This window comes from Schistocerca gregaria, chromosome 6, assembly GCF_023897955.1.
Source record: "Schistocerca gregaria isolate iqSchGreg1 chromosome 6, iqSchGreg1.2, whole genome shotgun sequence".
NCBI classification, from domain to species: domain Eukaryota; kingdom Metazoa; phylum Arthropoda; class Insecta; order Orthoptera; family Acrididae; genus Schistocerca; species Schistocerca gregaria.
This window is the reverse complement of record NC_064925.1, coordinates 330,380,424-330,398,142: the sequence shown is the minus strand read 5'-3', so window position 1 is coordinate 330,398,142 and position 17,719 is coordinate 330,380,424. Positions and strand designations below refer to the sequence as shown.

The 17,719-nt window shown below is 44.1% G+C and overlaps 1 protein-coding gene across 1 annotated transcript in view; it reads right to left on the bottom strand.

Moving 5' to 3' along the window:
- Positions 1-329: 329 nt before the first annotated feature.
- LOC126278871 (nuclear receptor subfamily 2 group E member 1-like) overlaps positions 330-17,719 on the bottom strand; it is a 163,838-nt gene continuing 146,448 nt past the window's right edge. Inside the window, exons 7-8 of the mRNA XM_049979146.1 lie at positions 9,882-10,022; positions 330-586 (exon numbers count right to left, since the gene is read on the bottom strand). Of these exons, the coding sequence (XP_049835103.1) occupies positions 330-586; positions 9,882-10,022 (398 nt within the window). The remainder of the gene's footprint in view (positions 587-9,881; positions 10,023-17,719) is intronic.

Below are 17,719 nucleotides of genomic sequence, written 5' to 3'. Positions count from 1 at the left end.
GAAATAAGCTAAGGAAACTGGTGCACAAACAAGAAGGTGGCCGGATCACCCATTCCAGATTTTGTTATTGTAGGATGAACCTATAGTCAGTGATCGGTGTCGCTTGGTGAATTTATCCCACTGCACAGCAGCTATTGCAAGGCGCACAAGACGCCAGTTAGAAAACATCTGGCTGAGAAAAAAAGGGTTAGAAAACTGGTGCACAGTCCAATAAGACTGCGCTCGTGTCACTCATCCCAGATGTTCGTCTAGGAGAAGTGCACCTGTGGACTGTCTGGTGTAAGTGGGTGAGTTTATCCGCCTGAACTGCTGCCTCTGCGAGCACGAGGCTAGTGGCGGTCGGCGCGCGTCTCGTCCAGCATGTCTCTGAGCAGGGCACGGATACTGACGTCACCGACGGTCCTGCGGAAGAAGAGGTCCTCGAGGGCGTGGCGCGTGGGCGCCTGCGCGGTGGGCAGCAGCAGCAGCAGGCGTCCGAAGCGGCGGCCGCCGCCGCCCGCGCCGCCGCCGCAGTAGTCGAGCAGCATGGCCAGCGTCTGGTCCTGCAGCAGCTGCACGTGCGCGCGAGCCGACAGCCCGGGGCACTCTGCGGGCACACCGCCGTCACTCTCGCAACAGATTCATACTGATAAGAAGCAAAGAAGGAAAGCACTTGAGATACATGGTATTCACTCGGCTGTGGATTGTGTTAGTTAGTTAGTTAGTTGCGTGTTCCACTGATCAGTCGCACGGTACGGTAGACGTTATGATGTGGAACGTGTCAAGTGCACAAGAAATGCACATATGAAACAAATTTTTTAAATATATTGTTGTGTATATAGTTCCGCACAGTCAGCGCGTACACAACTTTCCCACTAGTGCGCGCCCCGCTAAGCACAACAGCGCAGGCGCAGCGCTCGTCCTTCTCCGCACTATGAGATGGTGCTGCCTTAGAGACGGACCAAATTCTGCTTCCGCCGATCGCGTATTAATATGTAATGCAGCCAATGAGATTGCTGCTAATGTAGAACCTTTTCTCCTCACGGATCACACTTGCGCAGTGATACCTGAATGCACAAGGTATTATAATGAGTGTACAGACCTCCGATCAGTCAGTCTGCATTTGTCTGCATTAGTCTGTACCACTCTGCATTACTCGGTACCAGTCTATAATCAAGTTTCAGTCTGCACCTAATAAGATTATCATCTTCCTGTACATAGCCATGAAGATACATGTATAGACACTGTCTCAAGTATCAGAGATATGTGAGAATAAGATCAACGTACCAAGACCAAAGGAACTTCAGATTGTCAATTGTAAACAGCATCCAGAATCAAGTTACATAATGTCTATGCTTTTTATTATTTTAATAAATGTGTGTGAAAATTAATCAAGTTCTGTTTAAAGTTGGTCACCGTCAATCTGCTACTCTAAGTGTGAAAGTGGCATTTCTATCATCTGACCTAACGGCAGAAGATAAACACGCCACGATAAGACCACAAGACATATTGCTGACACTCGCCTACTTCGTTGGAGTGACGAGTCATATATATATTAGAATACAGAGTTGAAGATAAATATTTCTATTATTTACCCCATTCCCTTAAATGGCACAAAATGCATGTCCTATATTTATAGATTTATTTATTCCTATTCAAGAATTCATCTATGGTATAGAAGGAGTTGTTAAGGAGATATGATTTCAATTTATTTTGGAAGCTATTATTGCTGTCTGTCAGACACCTCGTTTCATCTGGTAATTTGTCGAAAATTTTTATAGCAGCATATTTTAGCCCTTTCTGTGCCAAAGATAAGTCGAGCAAAGGATAGTATAGGTCTTTCTTTTTTCTGGTATTATAATCATGAATGTCACTGTTGATTTTATACTGGTCCATGGTGTTGAGAACAAATTTCATTATTCAGTAGATGTATTGTGAGGCTGTTATAAGAATTCTCACTCTTTTAAAAAGATGCCTACAAGATGTGCGACTATGAATCCAACATGTTATTCTAATCACTTTCTTTTGAGCAGTGAATACTTTTCGTCTAGATGTTGAGTTACCCCAAAATATGATTCTATATGATATCAGAGAGAGAATGTATCCAAAGTATGTTAGTTTACCAATTTATATATCCTCAAAATTCGCAATTATTCTGATCGCAAAAGTTGCTGAACCTAGTCGCTTTAGCAGATCCAAAATATGAATTTTTCAATTAGGATTCTCATCTATATGTACACCCAAAAACTTAGTATGCTCTACACTGACTTCTGTTGATGTGTTATATTTATTGAAGGAACTGAACTTTTTGCAGCAGAAAATTGGATGTACTGTGTTCTTTCAAAGTTTAGAGCAAGCCCATTTGCAGAAAACTAATTAATGACTTTTCCAAAGACCTTATCTGTATCATTTTCAATTGGACTTTCTTTTACTGGATTAATAATGATGCTTGTATAATCAGCAAACAGTGTCAGTTCAACTTCCTGTTTCAGATAGGAAGGGAGGTAGTTCACACATATCAAGAACAGAAGGGGACCCATGATTGAACCCTGTGGAACATCTCATGTTAATTCACCCCAGTTAGATGAAGTGGCAAACTTATTTAAATCAGTTGACCCATATAAGGAAACTTTTTGCTTCCTGTTCTGTAGGTATGACTTAAACCACTCTATGCTATTCCATTTATACCATAGAATTGTAATTTCTGTAACATAATGTCATGTTTAACACAATCAAATGTTTTGGACAAGTCAAAGAATATTCCTACTGGTGACATTTTACTTTTTAAAGACTCTGTTATGTGGACAGTGAAATTGTATATTGCTGTCTGACTGGAACAGCATTTTTGAAATCCGAACTGTGATTTGCTAAGTATCCCTTTACTGTTGAGATGGCTAACCACTCTTGAGTACATTACTTTCTCGAAGACTTTTGAGAATGATGTAAGCAAGGATACTGGCCGATAATTATTGAGATATTGCCCATGAAACAGGGTGGCGGATACCATCTCCCATGTACATAAAGGAACTTATCTAAGGGAGGGGCAAGATTCTGCAATTTTCATTATTACGGTACCAGTAGACCGTCGATTCGTAAATAATCAAACTCCCATGTGTAAAACGTTTCAAATGTCTAATAACTTCACAAATGAATTAACGTGTTAAATATTTGAGATTAAGTTTGAAATTATCCTTAAAGTTTGTTGGAAGTTGTTAAATGGTCTGGTTATGAAACACCGGTTGAATATACACCGAAGTGACAAGGACCATTGGATAGCGATATGCACATTACAGATGGCAATAGTATCGTGTACGCAAGGTATAAAAGGGCAACACATTGGCGGAGCTCTCATTTGTACTCAGGCAATTCATGTGAAATGGTTTCCAACGTGATTATGGCCGCACGACGGGAATTAACAGACTTTGAAGGTGGAATGGTAGTTGGATCTGGACACGTGACAAATCCCATTTCGGAAGTCGTTAGGGAATTCAATATTCCAAGTTTCACAGTGTCAAGAGTGTGCCAAGAATACCAGATTTCAGGCATTACCTCTCACGACGGACAACGCAGTGGCCGACGGCCTTCAGTTGACCGAGAGCAGTGGCATTGGAGTAGAGTTGTAAGTGCTAACAGACAAGCAACACTGCGAGAAATAACCGCAGAAATCAATGTGGGACGTGCAACGAACGTATTCGCTAGGACCGTGCGGAGAAATCTGGCGTTAATGGGCTATGGCAGCAGACGACGGACGCGAGTGCCTTTGCTAACAACACGACATCGCCTGCAGCGCCTCTCCTGGGCTTGTGACCATGTCAGTTGGATCTTAGACGACTGGGAAATCGTGAGCTGGTCGTATGAGTCCCGATTTCAGTTGGTAAGAGCTGGCGGTAGACTTAGAGGATGGCGTGAACCACATGAAGCCATGGACCCAAGTTGTCAACAAGACACTGATGGCTCCATAATGGTGTGGGCTGTCTTTACGCGGAATGGACTGGGTCATCTAGTCCAATTAAAGAAATCATTGCCTGGAAATGTTTATGTTCAGCTAGTTGGAGACCGTTTTCTTCCATTCATGGACTTCATGTTCACAAATAACGATGGAATTTGTTCAGATGACAATGCGCCATGTCACACGACCAAAATTATTCACTGTCACAGGACCAAAATTGTTCACCATTTGTTTGAAGAACATTCTGGACAATTCTAGCGAATGATTTGGCCACCCAAATCGTCTAACATGAATCCTATCGAACATTTATGGAACGTAATCGAGAGGTCAGTTCGAGCACAAACTCCTGCATCGGCAACTTTTTGCAGTTATGGCAGGGGACTTCTAACCCACTGATGATGGCGCAGTGGTGCCGAAAGATGTTTGGGTACTGAGAATAACGGTATTTTGCATAACTGGCGGACCTCACATTCAACGATAGTTCGTGTGTTTAACACAGGTGTATTGCTCTTGTGAAACAAAGATGTCGGAAAAACTGCAGTCCTATGCATTTTCGTAGTGCACTTTCCGCGAGACCAGTGCATTTGAATTTAACACATGCACTGTTTACTATGTACTGAAGACGCTCAGGACTGCAGATATTTCGACACCGAGCAACGCACCTGAGCTAAGCACTGGAACTGCCACCTGACGGAGTAAAGCATCTAAAACGAGTCTTAAATTAAAAAAAAAGGTTTTATTTTTGTTTTTAACAGGCAGTCACGGGAAAGGTGATTTCTTGTATATACTCCAATAATATCTTTGGTCGCATGGTGTCCTAGGAGGAATGGTTGGTATTTATGGATGTGACAGGACCGATCATTCGAAGCAAAAATGTCTAGTTAACATTCCATGTCAAATGCATCCTTTAAGGGCTATGAGCACTTTTTCATGTACTGTGAAACAAATCTCATATACTGCAAGCTCTTTCCTTGCCATATCTTGAGAGGTGATTGTGAGGGCCAAAACAAGAAAAAGGAAAGTCCATTTAACGTCGGCTCCAATGCGCATACCTTGAGCTATGAGCACTTGCTCTTCTTCACTACCGTGAAGCACGTTTCTTCTACTAAACAGGTACTCATAGGTCTAAAGGAACGCATTTTAGAGCCCATTGTCACTAGACTTTTATGCTTCGAATGATCGTTCCTGTCGAATCCCTGAATATTGACAATTCCTCATGAAAGACCCTGTGTAGAAAAATTAAATTACTTTTCTTTCTAGTTCCATCTGTACTACTAATTTCCTTACTTCATAACCCGTGGACACACAGTGACAAAACTGCGCATAAGAGAAAACAGCAGAGGTCAGATATGGAATCACTGCCAAAAACCGCTGAAATGTCGTTTATTTTCAGGAAACGTAAATTTTACGTAGGGGCAATAATTTTCGTCCAAATTCTGGAGGCGGACTAAAGTTACTGTTATTTTCTCAAAAGGTGTAGAGTGTCGCCTGGAAACGCGAAATAGGTGAAGATTTATTTTTAACGACGAACGTCTGTGTGATTTTTCATCCAAATATTTGTCCCACAGTTGATGGACTTCCATTGTCAATCTAGCAAAGACGGGGAAGGAAGTAATCGTTATTTTGTTCGTGAAAACATCCTATTACTCACTAGAAACCTTTTAAGTAGACGACGATGTGGGCGAAAATAAGCAGTCACCAGCGGAACTTTAGGGTGTATCTCAAGAATAGGAGGCGTCGAAGTGAACTTCGTATCTCAAAAATGGCTGGCGACGAAGTGATCTTCGTTATGCTTCACGGAAACGCCATACCGAACTAACTTCTCTAAAATAAGTTTTTTTCTCTGACCATTTTCCACACTGAGTAAATTTTTCTTTTATTTTTTTCAAACGTCGTTTTTCCTTGCAGCATTATAAGATTTAGTTACGCTCCAGACGTATATTGTCGAAAAATCTCGGCGTGAATATGCGCACTCTAATCTCCGACCAGAAAAGCGGAGAAGTACATTTTGCTAGGACAGATGGATAACTGTTAAGTAATATTTCATTTGTGCAAAAATGGTGTTCGAAATGTTTCGAATCTGACCACTGAAGAGCCCTTTACTGTAGAAGACGAAACAGTTCTTGTACGTACATATATATTGTACTACAGTAAGTAAAGGGCATTTTAATTTATAAAATGAATACATACATATTTTAAGAGCGGACGTGTGTATGTACACTATGTGATCCAAAGTTTCTGGACACCTGGCTTAAAATGACTTAAGTTCGTGGCGCCCTCGATCGGTAATGCTGGAATTCAGTATGGTGCTGGCCTACCCTTAGCGTTGATGACAGCTTCCACTCTCGTAGGCTCACGTTCAATCAAGTGCTGGAAGGTTTCTTGGTGAATGGCAACCCATTCGTCACGAAATGCTGCACTGAGGAAAGGTATCGATGTCGGTCGGTCTGGTCTGGGACGAAGTTGGCTTTGCAAAACATTCCAAAGCTCTTCTGCAGGATTCAGGTCAGGACTCTATGCAGGCCAGTCCATTACAGGGATGTTGTTGTCGTGTAACCACTCCCCATAGGTCGTGCTGTATGAACAGATGCTTGATCGTGTTGAAAGACGCAATCGCCATCCCCGAATTGCTCTTCTATAGTGGTAAGCAAGGAGGTGCTTAATACACCAATGTAGACCTGTGCTGTGATGATAGTGCCATGAAAAGCAAAAAGCGGTGCAAGGACCCCTACCCCCCCGCCATGAAAAACACAAGCACGCCATAACACCACCGCCTCGGAATTTTACTGTTGGCATACACACGCTGGCAGATGACGTTCACCGGACATTCGCCGTACCCACACCTTGCCATCGGATCGCCACATTGTGTGCCGTGATTCGTCACTCCACACAACATTTTTCCACTGTTCAATCGTCCAATGTCTACGCTCCTTACACCAAGCGAGGCGTCATTTTGCATTTACTGGCGTGATGTGTGGCTTATGAGCAGCCGTTCAACCATGGCATCCCGCCTAACTGTCACAGTACTTGCAGTGGATCCTGCGCAGTTTGGTATTCCTGTGTGATGATCTGGATAGATGTCTGCCTACACTGCGGTCGGAGGTCTCTGCCAGTCAACAGACGAGGTCGGCTTTTACGCTTTTGTGCTGTACGTGTCCCTTCAAGTTTCCACTTCATTATCACATCGGATACAGTGGACCCAGGGATGTTTAGGAGTTTGGAAATCTCGCGTACAGAAGTATGACACAAGTGACACCCAATCACCTGACCACGTTCGAAGTCCGTGAGCCTAATTACTACTGAGGTCGCTGATATGGACTACCTGGTAGTATGTGACAGCACAATGCGCCTAATATGATAAACGTATGTTTTTGTTGTTGTCCGGAGACTTTTTATCACGTAGTGCATGTTCCAGTCTCTTCCTAAACCACTAAATCGATTTCACTCGCACTTGGTACAAACATCATTTACTCTCTGAAAAGAATCAGTATGGGAAAAGAACACCTACTGCTCCAATTATGGGATAAGAAACTCTCAAAGATGGTGGAAGTGGGGGCAAAAAGAAGGGTAACTCACGACATGCAATTAGCCGAACTATAATTATCCAGAATTTCAGAATGAGAGACTTAGTGGCTTGCAATCAATTTTACACGTAATTCAAAACCTTATGAGATTTTCTCTCATTGACAACTCCCGTAAAGTGACGAAGGGAAGAAGTTTACCACTTACTACATTTTCGCGGTTCACGCAGTAATGTTGTTGCACATGCATAGCCTTTTAATTTATTATTTCTTTACAATTAACTCCATTTGCACACATTTTGCACGCAGTATTCATATATACCATTTAATGTACTTGCAAAAATACGTCATCGTTGATACATTGCTCAGGGAACATCATGTCATAAACACTGAGATGCGTGAAAAACTGCCTCATCATGCATGACATTTTAATTTATTACTTCTTTGCCATTAACCCTATTAGGAACACATCTCACATGCAGTATCCACAGATTCAACTGGATGTACCTGCAAAATATATCATTGTACAACACATAGTTTGGGAGATATGGCAGCAGAAATATTGATCTGCGTGAAAAGGAAACTGTAGGACGAAATTCGCTAGAAACAGAGATTAAATAGATGTGATATGTGCATATGCAGGTAAGGCCAAGGGTAAAAAAAATTTCCCTAAACCCCTGGATTGATCTCAAACAAACTTGGTGCACATCTTGCTTACTATCTGGAAAGGAATAAGGGGGGGGGAGGGGGGGGGAGAGGTTAAGAACCAGCAACAACCTGTTGTGGTGGTGATAGTGTTGAGAGAGAGACGGAGGAGGGTTGGGTTGGGTTGTTTCGGGGAGGAGACCAGGCAGCGAGGTCATCGGTCTCATCAAATTAGGGAAGGACAGGGAAGGAAGTCGGCCGTGCCCTTTCGAAGAAACCACCCCGGCATTTGCCTGGAGTGATTTAGGGAAATCACGGAAAACCTAAATCAGGATAGCCGGATGCGGGATTGAACCGTCGTCCTCCTGAATGCGAGTCCAGTGTGCTAACCACTGCGCCACCTCGCTCAGTAGAGACAGAGGAGGAGGAGATAGCCAGATAGAGGAGAAGGGGAATGCACAGAAAGGGAAGAGGACAGATGAAGGAAAGAGGGGAGAGGAATATAAGGACAGATAAAGTAAATAAGAGAAGATGGAAAGAGAGGGAGAGTAGGAGATGGACAGAGAAAAGAAATAGGGGGAGATGGTCAGAGAGGACGGAGGAATTGGACAGACAGAGCAGAGGAGGAAATTGACAGAGAAAGGGAACTGGAGGAGATGGACAAAGAAAGAAAAGATGAGAGGTGGACAGAGGGAGAAAGGAGGATGAGACTGACAGCGAGAGAGGAGGAAGAGATTGACAGTGAGAGAGGAGGAGGAGATTGACAGTCAGAGAGGATGATGATGATCATGTCTGGTTTTTGGGGCGCTCAGCTGCGCAGTTATCAGCGCCCGTACAAATTCCCAACCTTTGCTCAGACCAATCTCGCCACTTTTGTGAATGATGCTGAAATGATGAGGACAACACAAACACCTAGTCATCTGAAGGCAGGTGAAAATCCCTGACCCTGCCGGAAATCTAACCTGGGACCCTCGTGCTCGGGAAGCGAGAACGTGACCACGAGCTGCGGACTAGTGAGAGAGGAGGAGGAGGTGGACAGAGAGAGTGGGGGGAGTAGGACAGGTAAGAGGGAGAGGAGGAAACAGAGAAACAGAGGGGGGGGAGGGGGGAATGGAGACTGACTCAGGTGGAGTGAAAAGGTGATTGACAGAGAGAAGTGGTAAGGAGGAAGTGGGATAATAAAAGATTGAAATACATATATACCCAGGAAACATGGAAGGGAGGGTGGAGATATAATAATGGCGTGTGAGAAGGCCTCCCATCAGGTAGACCGCTCGCCTGGTGCAAGTCGTTTGATTTGACGCCACTTCGGCGACCTGCACGTTGATGGGGATGAAATGATGATTATTAAGACAACACAACACCCAGTCCCTGAGCGGAGAAAATCTCCAACCCAGCTGGGAATCGAACCCGGGCCCTTAGGATTGACAGTCAGTCGCGCTGACCACTCAGCTACCGGAGGCGGAGTTGCAGATGGGCAGAGAGAGGGGAGAGGGGAGAGGGGCAGATGGAGAGAGGAAGGGGTATGAGGAAATGGACAGAGAGTGAAGGATGAAGAACGTGGACAGAACAAAGAGGAAGGAGGAGGAAGGATGAGATGGACTAATAGAAGACAGGAGTAAATACATATCCGGGAAAAGCTGGGTACTCAACTAGTAATTTTATAAATATACCTATTACAACCAGTTGTTCGAAGTTTATGAGGTCAAGCCAAGTGAGAAGTGGCGGGACAAGAGTGCAGGGACCAAGATGGAGACCGGATGCTGGACGCACGCGTGCCAACTGACCTGGCTTGAATAGCACCAGCGCCTTGAGGCAGGCGTACTCGGTGTGGTCGACCCGCAGCTGCGCGCACCGGGAGAGCGTCTCTCGCAGGCGGCACGCTTCGGCTTCCAGCGACTGCCGCCGCGGCGCTGGCGACAGCGTCACTGCGGAAACACCGAGATCGTCAGCAGAGCTACAACTCACCTCAGCTCCCACTCACAGACGCGGTCCTTGGTCAGTAGTTCCTCCACTAACAAGTTTCGACCTGCTCTAAGGACTTAACGAAAACTCAAACACTATAGCGTACTGACTGTTGGATCTTTCATCAATAAATAGACACTCCAGCCTATAAGTTGTCAACATACACTACTGGCCATTAAAATTGCTACATCACGAAGATGACGTGCTACAGACGCGTAATTTAACCCACAGGAAGAAGATGCTCTGATTTGCAAATGATTAGCTTTTCAGAGCATTCACACTAGGTTGGCGCCGGTGGCGACACCTACAACATGCTGACACTATGAAAGTTTACACCCGACTTCTCATACACAAACAGCAGTTAACTGGCGTTGCCTGGTGAAACGTTGTTGTGATGCCTCGTGTAAGGAGGAGAAATGCGCAAAATCACGTTTCCGACCTTGATAAAGGTCGGATTGTAGCCTATAGTGATTGCGGTTTATCGTATCGCGACAGTGCTGCTCCTGTTGGTCGAGATCCAATGACTGTTAGCAGAATATGGAGTCGGTGGGTTCAGGAGGGTAATACGGGACGCCGTGCTGGATCCCAACGGCCTCGTATCACTAGCAGTCGATATGACAGGCATCTTATCCGCATGGCTGTAACGGAGCGTGCAGCCACGTCTCGATCCCTGAGTCAACAGGAGGGGAAGTTTGCAAGACAACAACCACCTGCACGAACAGTTCGACGACGTTTGCAAAAGCATGGACTATCAGCTCGGAGACCATGGCTGCTGTTACCTTCGACGCTGCATCACACACAGGAGCGCCTGTGATGGTGTACTCAACGACGAACCTAGGTGCACGAATGGCAAAAAGTCATTTTTTCGGATGAATCCAGGTTCTGTTTACAGCACCATTATTGTCGCATCCGTGTTTGGCGTCATCGCGGTGAACGCACATTGGAAGCGTGTATTAATCATCGCCATACTGGCGTATCACCCGGCCTTATGATATGGGGTGCCATTGGTGACACGTCTCGGTCAACTCTTGTTCGCACTGACGGCACTTTGAACAGTGGACGTTGCATTTCAGATGTGTTACGACCCGAGGCTCTACCCTTCATTCGATCCCATCAAAACCCTACATTTCATCAGGATAATGCACGGCCGCATGTTGCAGGTCCTGTATGGGCCTTTCTGGATACAGAAAATGTTCGACTGCTGCCCTGGCCAGCACATTCGCCAGATCTCTCACCAGTTGAAAACGTCTGGTCAATGGCGGCCGAGCAACTGGCTCGTCACAATACGCCAGTCACCACTCTTGATGAACTGTGGTATCGTATTGAAGCTGCATGAGCAGCTGTACCTGTACACGCCATCCAAGCTCTGTTTGACTCAATACCCAGGCGTATCAAGGCCGTTATTACGGCCAGAGGTGGTTGTTCTGGTTACTGATTTCTCAGGATCTATGTACCCAAATTGCGTGAAAATGTAATCACCTGTCAGTTCTAGTATAATATATTTTTCCAATGGCTACCCGTTTATCATCTGCAATTATTCTTGGTGTAGCAATTTTAATGGCCAGTAGTGTAGATGGATTTAGAACAGGGGTGTGTGAACTACGGCCCATGAACAACCGTTCGTCGCCCACAGAGATAGAAATCTATTTATTATCCCATCCACAAAATGTTTCAATAACCTCTTCATATATTTTCAGTTGATTGTTGGCAAAAAGTAACTTTTCGATATAACCTTGTTTCACTAAGAACCCACAGTGAAATCAACAGAAATTATCAAGAATGCTCACTGTACAATTTATAAACAGTAGATAGCATGTCAGCTTATATCGCTGAACCAGTAACGTCCTACACTATGCTTCTACCATTATGCACAACAACATCTTTGTCCGTTGTAGACAATGGACTAATCATCAAAAAACAAGTCACAACAATAAATAATTAGGGAACAAGTGGTAAGAAAGTGAGTTATTTCTATATTTCTGACTTTTCTTCGTTCTTCATTAGATTGTTAAGGACAAAGTAACAATTGCTACTCCTGATAACTTTACCTTTTCTGCAGTCAATCATATCGTTTTACAGTACTTCACCAATGTTTCTTTTCATTCTTTCTGTTTAGAAGGAGTATGAGATGTTGAGCACAACTCGTGATAATTCTCGTATTTGTCCACTCGGAACTGCTTCAGTAAGGTGACGATAATGATTTTCTGCAAATCTTACAGTATGTCTCCTGTTCATGGATTCTGCACACGAGATCAAATAACCTTCCATTTACTGTACTAGTTCTAGATTTAAACAACTTCTATCGTGTCTCGCGAGATCCTGTTGATTTGGATGAACTCAGTACCTTCAGCTCTGTCAAAGTCTGAGTTAATCTCTTCCACAGCAGTCTCTTCCTCCTCTTCTCTCACGCTTTGGGGCAGGTCTTCTCAATCACATAGATTTTTGATGTAGACTAAATGTTCATTTCAAGTATCCTGAAGTCAGAAGACTGTCATCTAGCATTATCCCCGTGATTCAGACAATGTTAGATGCCCTTGATTTCGTTGTTGAACGCAGTTGGTTTTTACCATCCTGTATTAAAACATTTCCTTTTATCAATAGTGCAATTTATAAACGATGTTTTGTGAGTAGAATAAAATTTCCAATGGTAAACTTAACTGCTTCTTCGACGTTATTTTACCAGCTAACTAAAAATAGGAAAGCCTTGAACCCTTTCCACTAAATTTGGTTAGTATTAAGATTCTTTTACATGGAGTGCAGTGGAGCTGACGCTGAGATTATTTAGTATTTGGTTATATCATCGCTAGTCTCACTGAACTCTTCTGAATTCCACATGTCATGTGTGGTCTGGCGTCTCCTTACCAGCAACAGGTCCCAGGTTCAAACTAGTTAATTCCCTAAAAAACACGCTCAGAGCGTCGTTGCGCGAAAGTGGTAGGGAGACACGATGTAGAACAATCAGACACCACCATGAATGTTTAGAACACCCCATAACTCTCATAAAATAACCTTAATTACAACAAGTGACATTCCAAAAGTTCTGAGAAAACGGATTATTTTATATATATCGTACAGTAATCCTTAGTCAAAATTAAATACTTCAGGCAATATATACAGTTACAAAGCTGTACGGCAACTGGAAAAACGTTTTTCACTCTCGAAAAGGTTTTCCATCCACATAATGAACGTCGTTCAATGGCGAGTGGCTCTGGAAAATGGATTAAAAAAAAAAAAAACCGCGATTAACGGCAACAAGCACTCTACGGAAATCTCAACATTAACCGCGAACCACCAGTAATATCATTGTTCTCGTAACACATCAACAGCTACGTGTGCACAAATTTGAACTTTAAATGACATGACCAACGTCGTCGTTCTGGACCTGGATTCAAACGCAGCACCTATAGCCATAGCTAACTAAGCTAAGATTTGTTTGTGCCTAAAGAGACTTGAAGTATAGACGTTTGCACCAGTATAAGTTATCAATTTAGATCCTGAAAATAAATGACGAAAATGTTTGTACTTAACTGGGAATCCATTCATAACAGTTACCTTCCTGGGAACTATCCCCGACGACGTTTAATGTGGTGTCATTCACAAGGAACAAGGTGTGCTTATGTTTAAAACTGAAATACCATCATGTAAAGCTTGACAGGGATGCGAACCCAGCACCTAATCGGATTGTTAACGAAGTATTTAAAATCAGAAGTTAAATATCAAATGTTTTCACCAATAGCGAGATGTTGGAACCTTAAATGACGTTAGAATTGTTTTTGCCTGACTGGGATTCGAACCCAACATCTAGCACCGTCGTTTTCTATCCAGGAACAGACGATAAATAGCTGTTGTTGGCTCACCAGTAGCGAGATGTGCGCATGTTTAGCTAGACATCAGGCGACGAAAAGTTCTGTGCTGAATGGAAATCAGACCCCGCACACGTGGTCATGAAGACACTTTAACTATCAAATTCTTTTCCAATAATAGCTAGGAGTGACATGTTTGTACTTTCAATGATGTTATGGACTGCTGGCTAGAAGTTGAAACCACAACATATCCGGGTTCGATTCCCGGCGGGGTCAGGGATTTTCTCTGCCTCGTCATGACTGGGTGTTGTGTGATGTCCTTAGGTTAATTAGATTTAAGTAGTTCTAAGTTCTAGGGGACTGATGACCATAGATGTTAAGTCCCATAGTACTCAGAGCCATTTGAACCATTTTGAACCACAACATATCGTCGTTGGTGATCACAACGAACACAACGTCAAACCCAAATCCGTTTTCGCCAGTAGGATGGAGAGCAATGTTTGAACTTGAAAAGATGTAAGGAAACGTTTGATCTTGTAATGTTGTGATAAAAAGCTGTGAGTTGAAACGAACACGTTACAGCTGACAACGCACGAAGAGACGTTGAAAATGCAACTATTTTTCATTAGTAGTTAGGAGTGCACATGCTAGGGCTTGAAATGAAATAATGAATATTTCGTGCTCCTCAGGATTCGAAACCAGATTGGTGCATTTCGAGGAGGCCTAGAAGAGTTTGCAGTCTTGGGGATCACAATGAAATCGAATTCGAATCCCAGTCCAGCACCACAATTTTCAACGTCTCAGTTTCAAATACGTTGTCTAGTTTACGACGGCTTGCTGGTGACAGAGTCTCCGCCTTCTGGGATTTCTCCATCTGTCACAGCTCAAACGAATGCCGCTCTGCCCTAGTCTGCAGCGAAGGGATGTTATCTTTACTGCCGATATTGAACTACGGAGCTTACTGGCGTTCTGCACTTGCCGTTACTAGGGGTGAAGGAGAGTTACTTGGTTGTGTTAAGAATCTACGCCTGACGTGAGATGTGAACCTACACGTTTTACACATCAATACAAGATTAATCCACCAGACCACAGAACTCCATGGCAAGCACATAATTATGAATTTCAGAGTATTCCTTTAGATGTAGAAGCAGATGTCAAGGGACGGGTAACAGGAAGGAGGGCGGGATCTGGGATGGATAGAAGTGCAGAAGCGCAAAATATAAGCGTCAAATGCTTGCAAAGTATTGGTTACTTAGATGTGTGCCACAGTTCGTTTTATCTTAGGACCGAGAGATAAGGAAGGACTGTTTTCAGAACGAATAATGGGTTATAGGGAAGGGGAGATCAAAGAATACGGTATCATAGGTGTTGAGACGAATGATAGACAGTAAAGACAGCAGCAAATAAAGGAGAAAATGTAGCGTCAATGGAAATCGCTAGTTTTGTTGATAAAGTTTTTGGGGAAATGGAATAGAAGAGCACTTGCGGCGACAGTGTTAGAGAGAGAGAGAGAAAGAGAGAGAGTGTGTCAGAGAGACTAGAGGAGATATTAACAACGAGTAAACATATATGAAATCGTTTGCGTATTGTGTGGAGGACGGAGGGTGTAGTCATGGATGGAGGGGAAGAGAGAGATGTATTTGAAATATCAAAAACTACTGTGACAGAGTCCATCTACTCTGATTAGTTTGTAAGCGTCCGCAGTAGTTCTTTGGTTTCGTGGCCAGTTCTCTGTTAATGTTCTGGAGACCTCAGCCCACATGTTTTCCATGGGGTTCATACAGGGTGTTTCAAAAATGACCGGTATATTTGAAACGGCAATACAAACTAAACGAGCAGCGCTAGAAATACACCGTCTGTTGCAATATGCTTGGGACAACAGTACATTTTCAGGCAGACAAACTTTCGAAATTACAGTAGTTACAATTGTCAACAACAGATGGCGCTGCGGTCTGGGAAACTCTATAGTACGATATTTTCCACATATCCACCATGCGTAGCAATAATATGGCGTAGTCTCTGAATAAAATTACCCGAAACCTTTGACAACGTGTCTGGCGGAATGGCTTCACATGCAGATGAGATGTACTGCTTCAGCTGTTCAATTGTTTCTGGATTCTGGCGGTACACCTGGTCTTTCAAGTGTCCCCACAGAAAGAAGTCACAGGGGTTCATGTCTGGCGAATAGGGAGGCCAATCCACGCCGCCTCCTGCATGTTTCGGATAGCCCAAAGCAATCACACGATCATCGAAATAGTCATTCAGGAAATTAAAGACGTCGGCGGTGCGATGTGGCCGGGCACCATCTTGCATAAACCACGAGGTGTTCGCAGTGTCGTCTAAGGCAGTTTGTACCGCCACAAATTCACGAAGAATGTCCAGATAGCGTGATGCAGTAATCGTTTCGGATCTGAAAAATGGGCCAATGATTCCTTTGGAAGAAATGGCGGCCCATACCAGTACTTTTTGAGGATGCAGGGACGATGGGACTGCAACATGGGGCTTTTCGGTTCCCCATATGCGCCAGTTCTGTTTATTGACGAAGCCGTCCAGGTAAAAATAAGCTTCGTCAGTAAACCAAATGCTGCCCACATGCATATCGCCGTCATCAATCCTGTGCACTATATCGTTAGCGAATGTCTCTCGTGCAGCATTGGTAGCGGCGCTGAGGGGTTGCCGCGTTTGAATTTTGTATGGATAGAGGTGTAAACTCTGGCGCATGAGACGATACGTGGATGTTGGCGTCATTTGGACCGCAGCTGTAACACGGCGAACGGAAAACCGAGGCCGCTGTTGGATGACCTGATGCACTAGCTGCGCGTTGCCCTCTGTGGTTGCCGTACGCGGTCGCCCTACCTTTCCAGCACGTTCATCCGTCACGTTCCCAGTCCGTTGAAATTTTTCAAACAGATCCTTTATTGTATCGCTTTTCGGTCCTTTGATTACATTAAACCTCCGTTGAAAACTTCGTCTTGTTGCAACAACACTGTGTTCTAGGCGGTGGAATTCCAACACCAGAAAAATCCTCTGTTCTAAGGAATAAACCATGTTGTCCACAGCACACTTGTACGTTGTGAACAGCACACACTTACAGCAGAAAGACGACGTACAGAATGGCGCACCAACAGACTGCGTTGTCTTCTATATCTTTCACATCAATTGCAGCGCCATCTGTTGTTGAAAATTGTAACTACTGTAATTTCGAAAGTTTGTCCTCCTGAAAATATACTGTTGTCCCAAGCATATTGCAACAAACGGTGTATTTCTATCGCTGCTCGTTTAGTTTTTATTGCCGTTTCAAATATACCGGTCATTTTTGAAACACCCTGTATAAGCCGCCAGTGGCGGCCAGTCCATGACGTTGACGCCAATCGCGGAGAGCCGCTGCTGAACAAATTCAGACTTGTGAATGGGAGAATGGTCCTCTTGCAATGTGACGTCCTCTTTTGCGCACAGCATTCGCACTGACGGGAGCATTACATTTTCCAATATGTGGGCATACTGCATGCTGTCCAGAGTTCCTTCCATCCTGTGGAGAATTCCCGCTCCTCTCGCAGAAATCCAACCCTAGCAGGTAGCCGGCCACTTCTTCTCGTCGTGGTTACATGGCGAATCCCTTGCGGCCTGTAAACGATTCGTGGACCGTCGTTACTGGTGGAAAACACCTTGTCATCAGTGAAAATGACGTTGACCCACGACGCCCTCAGACGGAGCTCCACAAATGTTAGCCGGTATAAAACGTTGTCTTCGCTGAGCTCTTGTTTCACGGCGGATCGTCGTGCATGCAGTCCAACGTCCTTCAGCCTTCGGCGAATCGTGTCACTGGATCCGGGGAAGTTGGTCTTCCGCCGCAACTG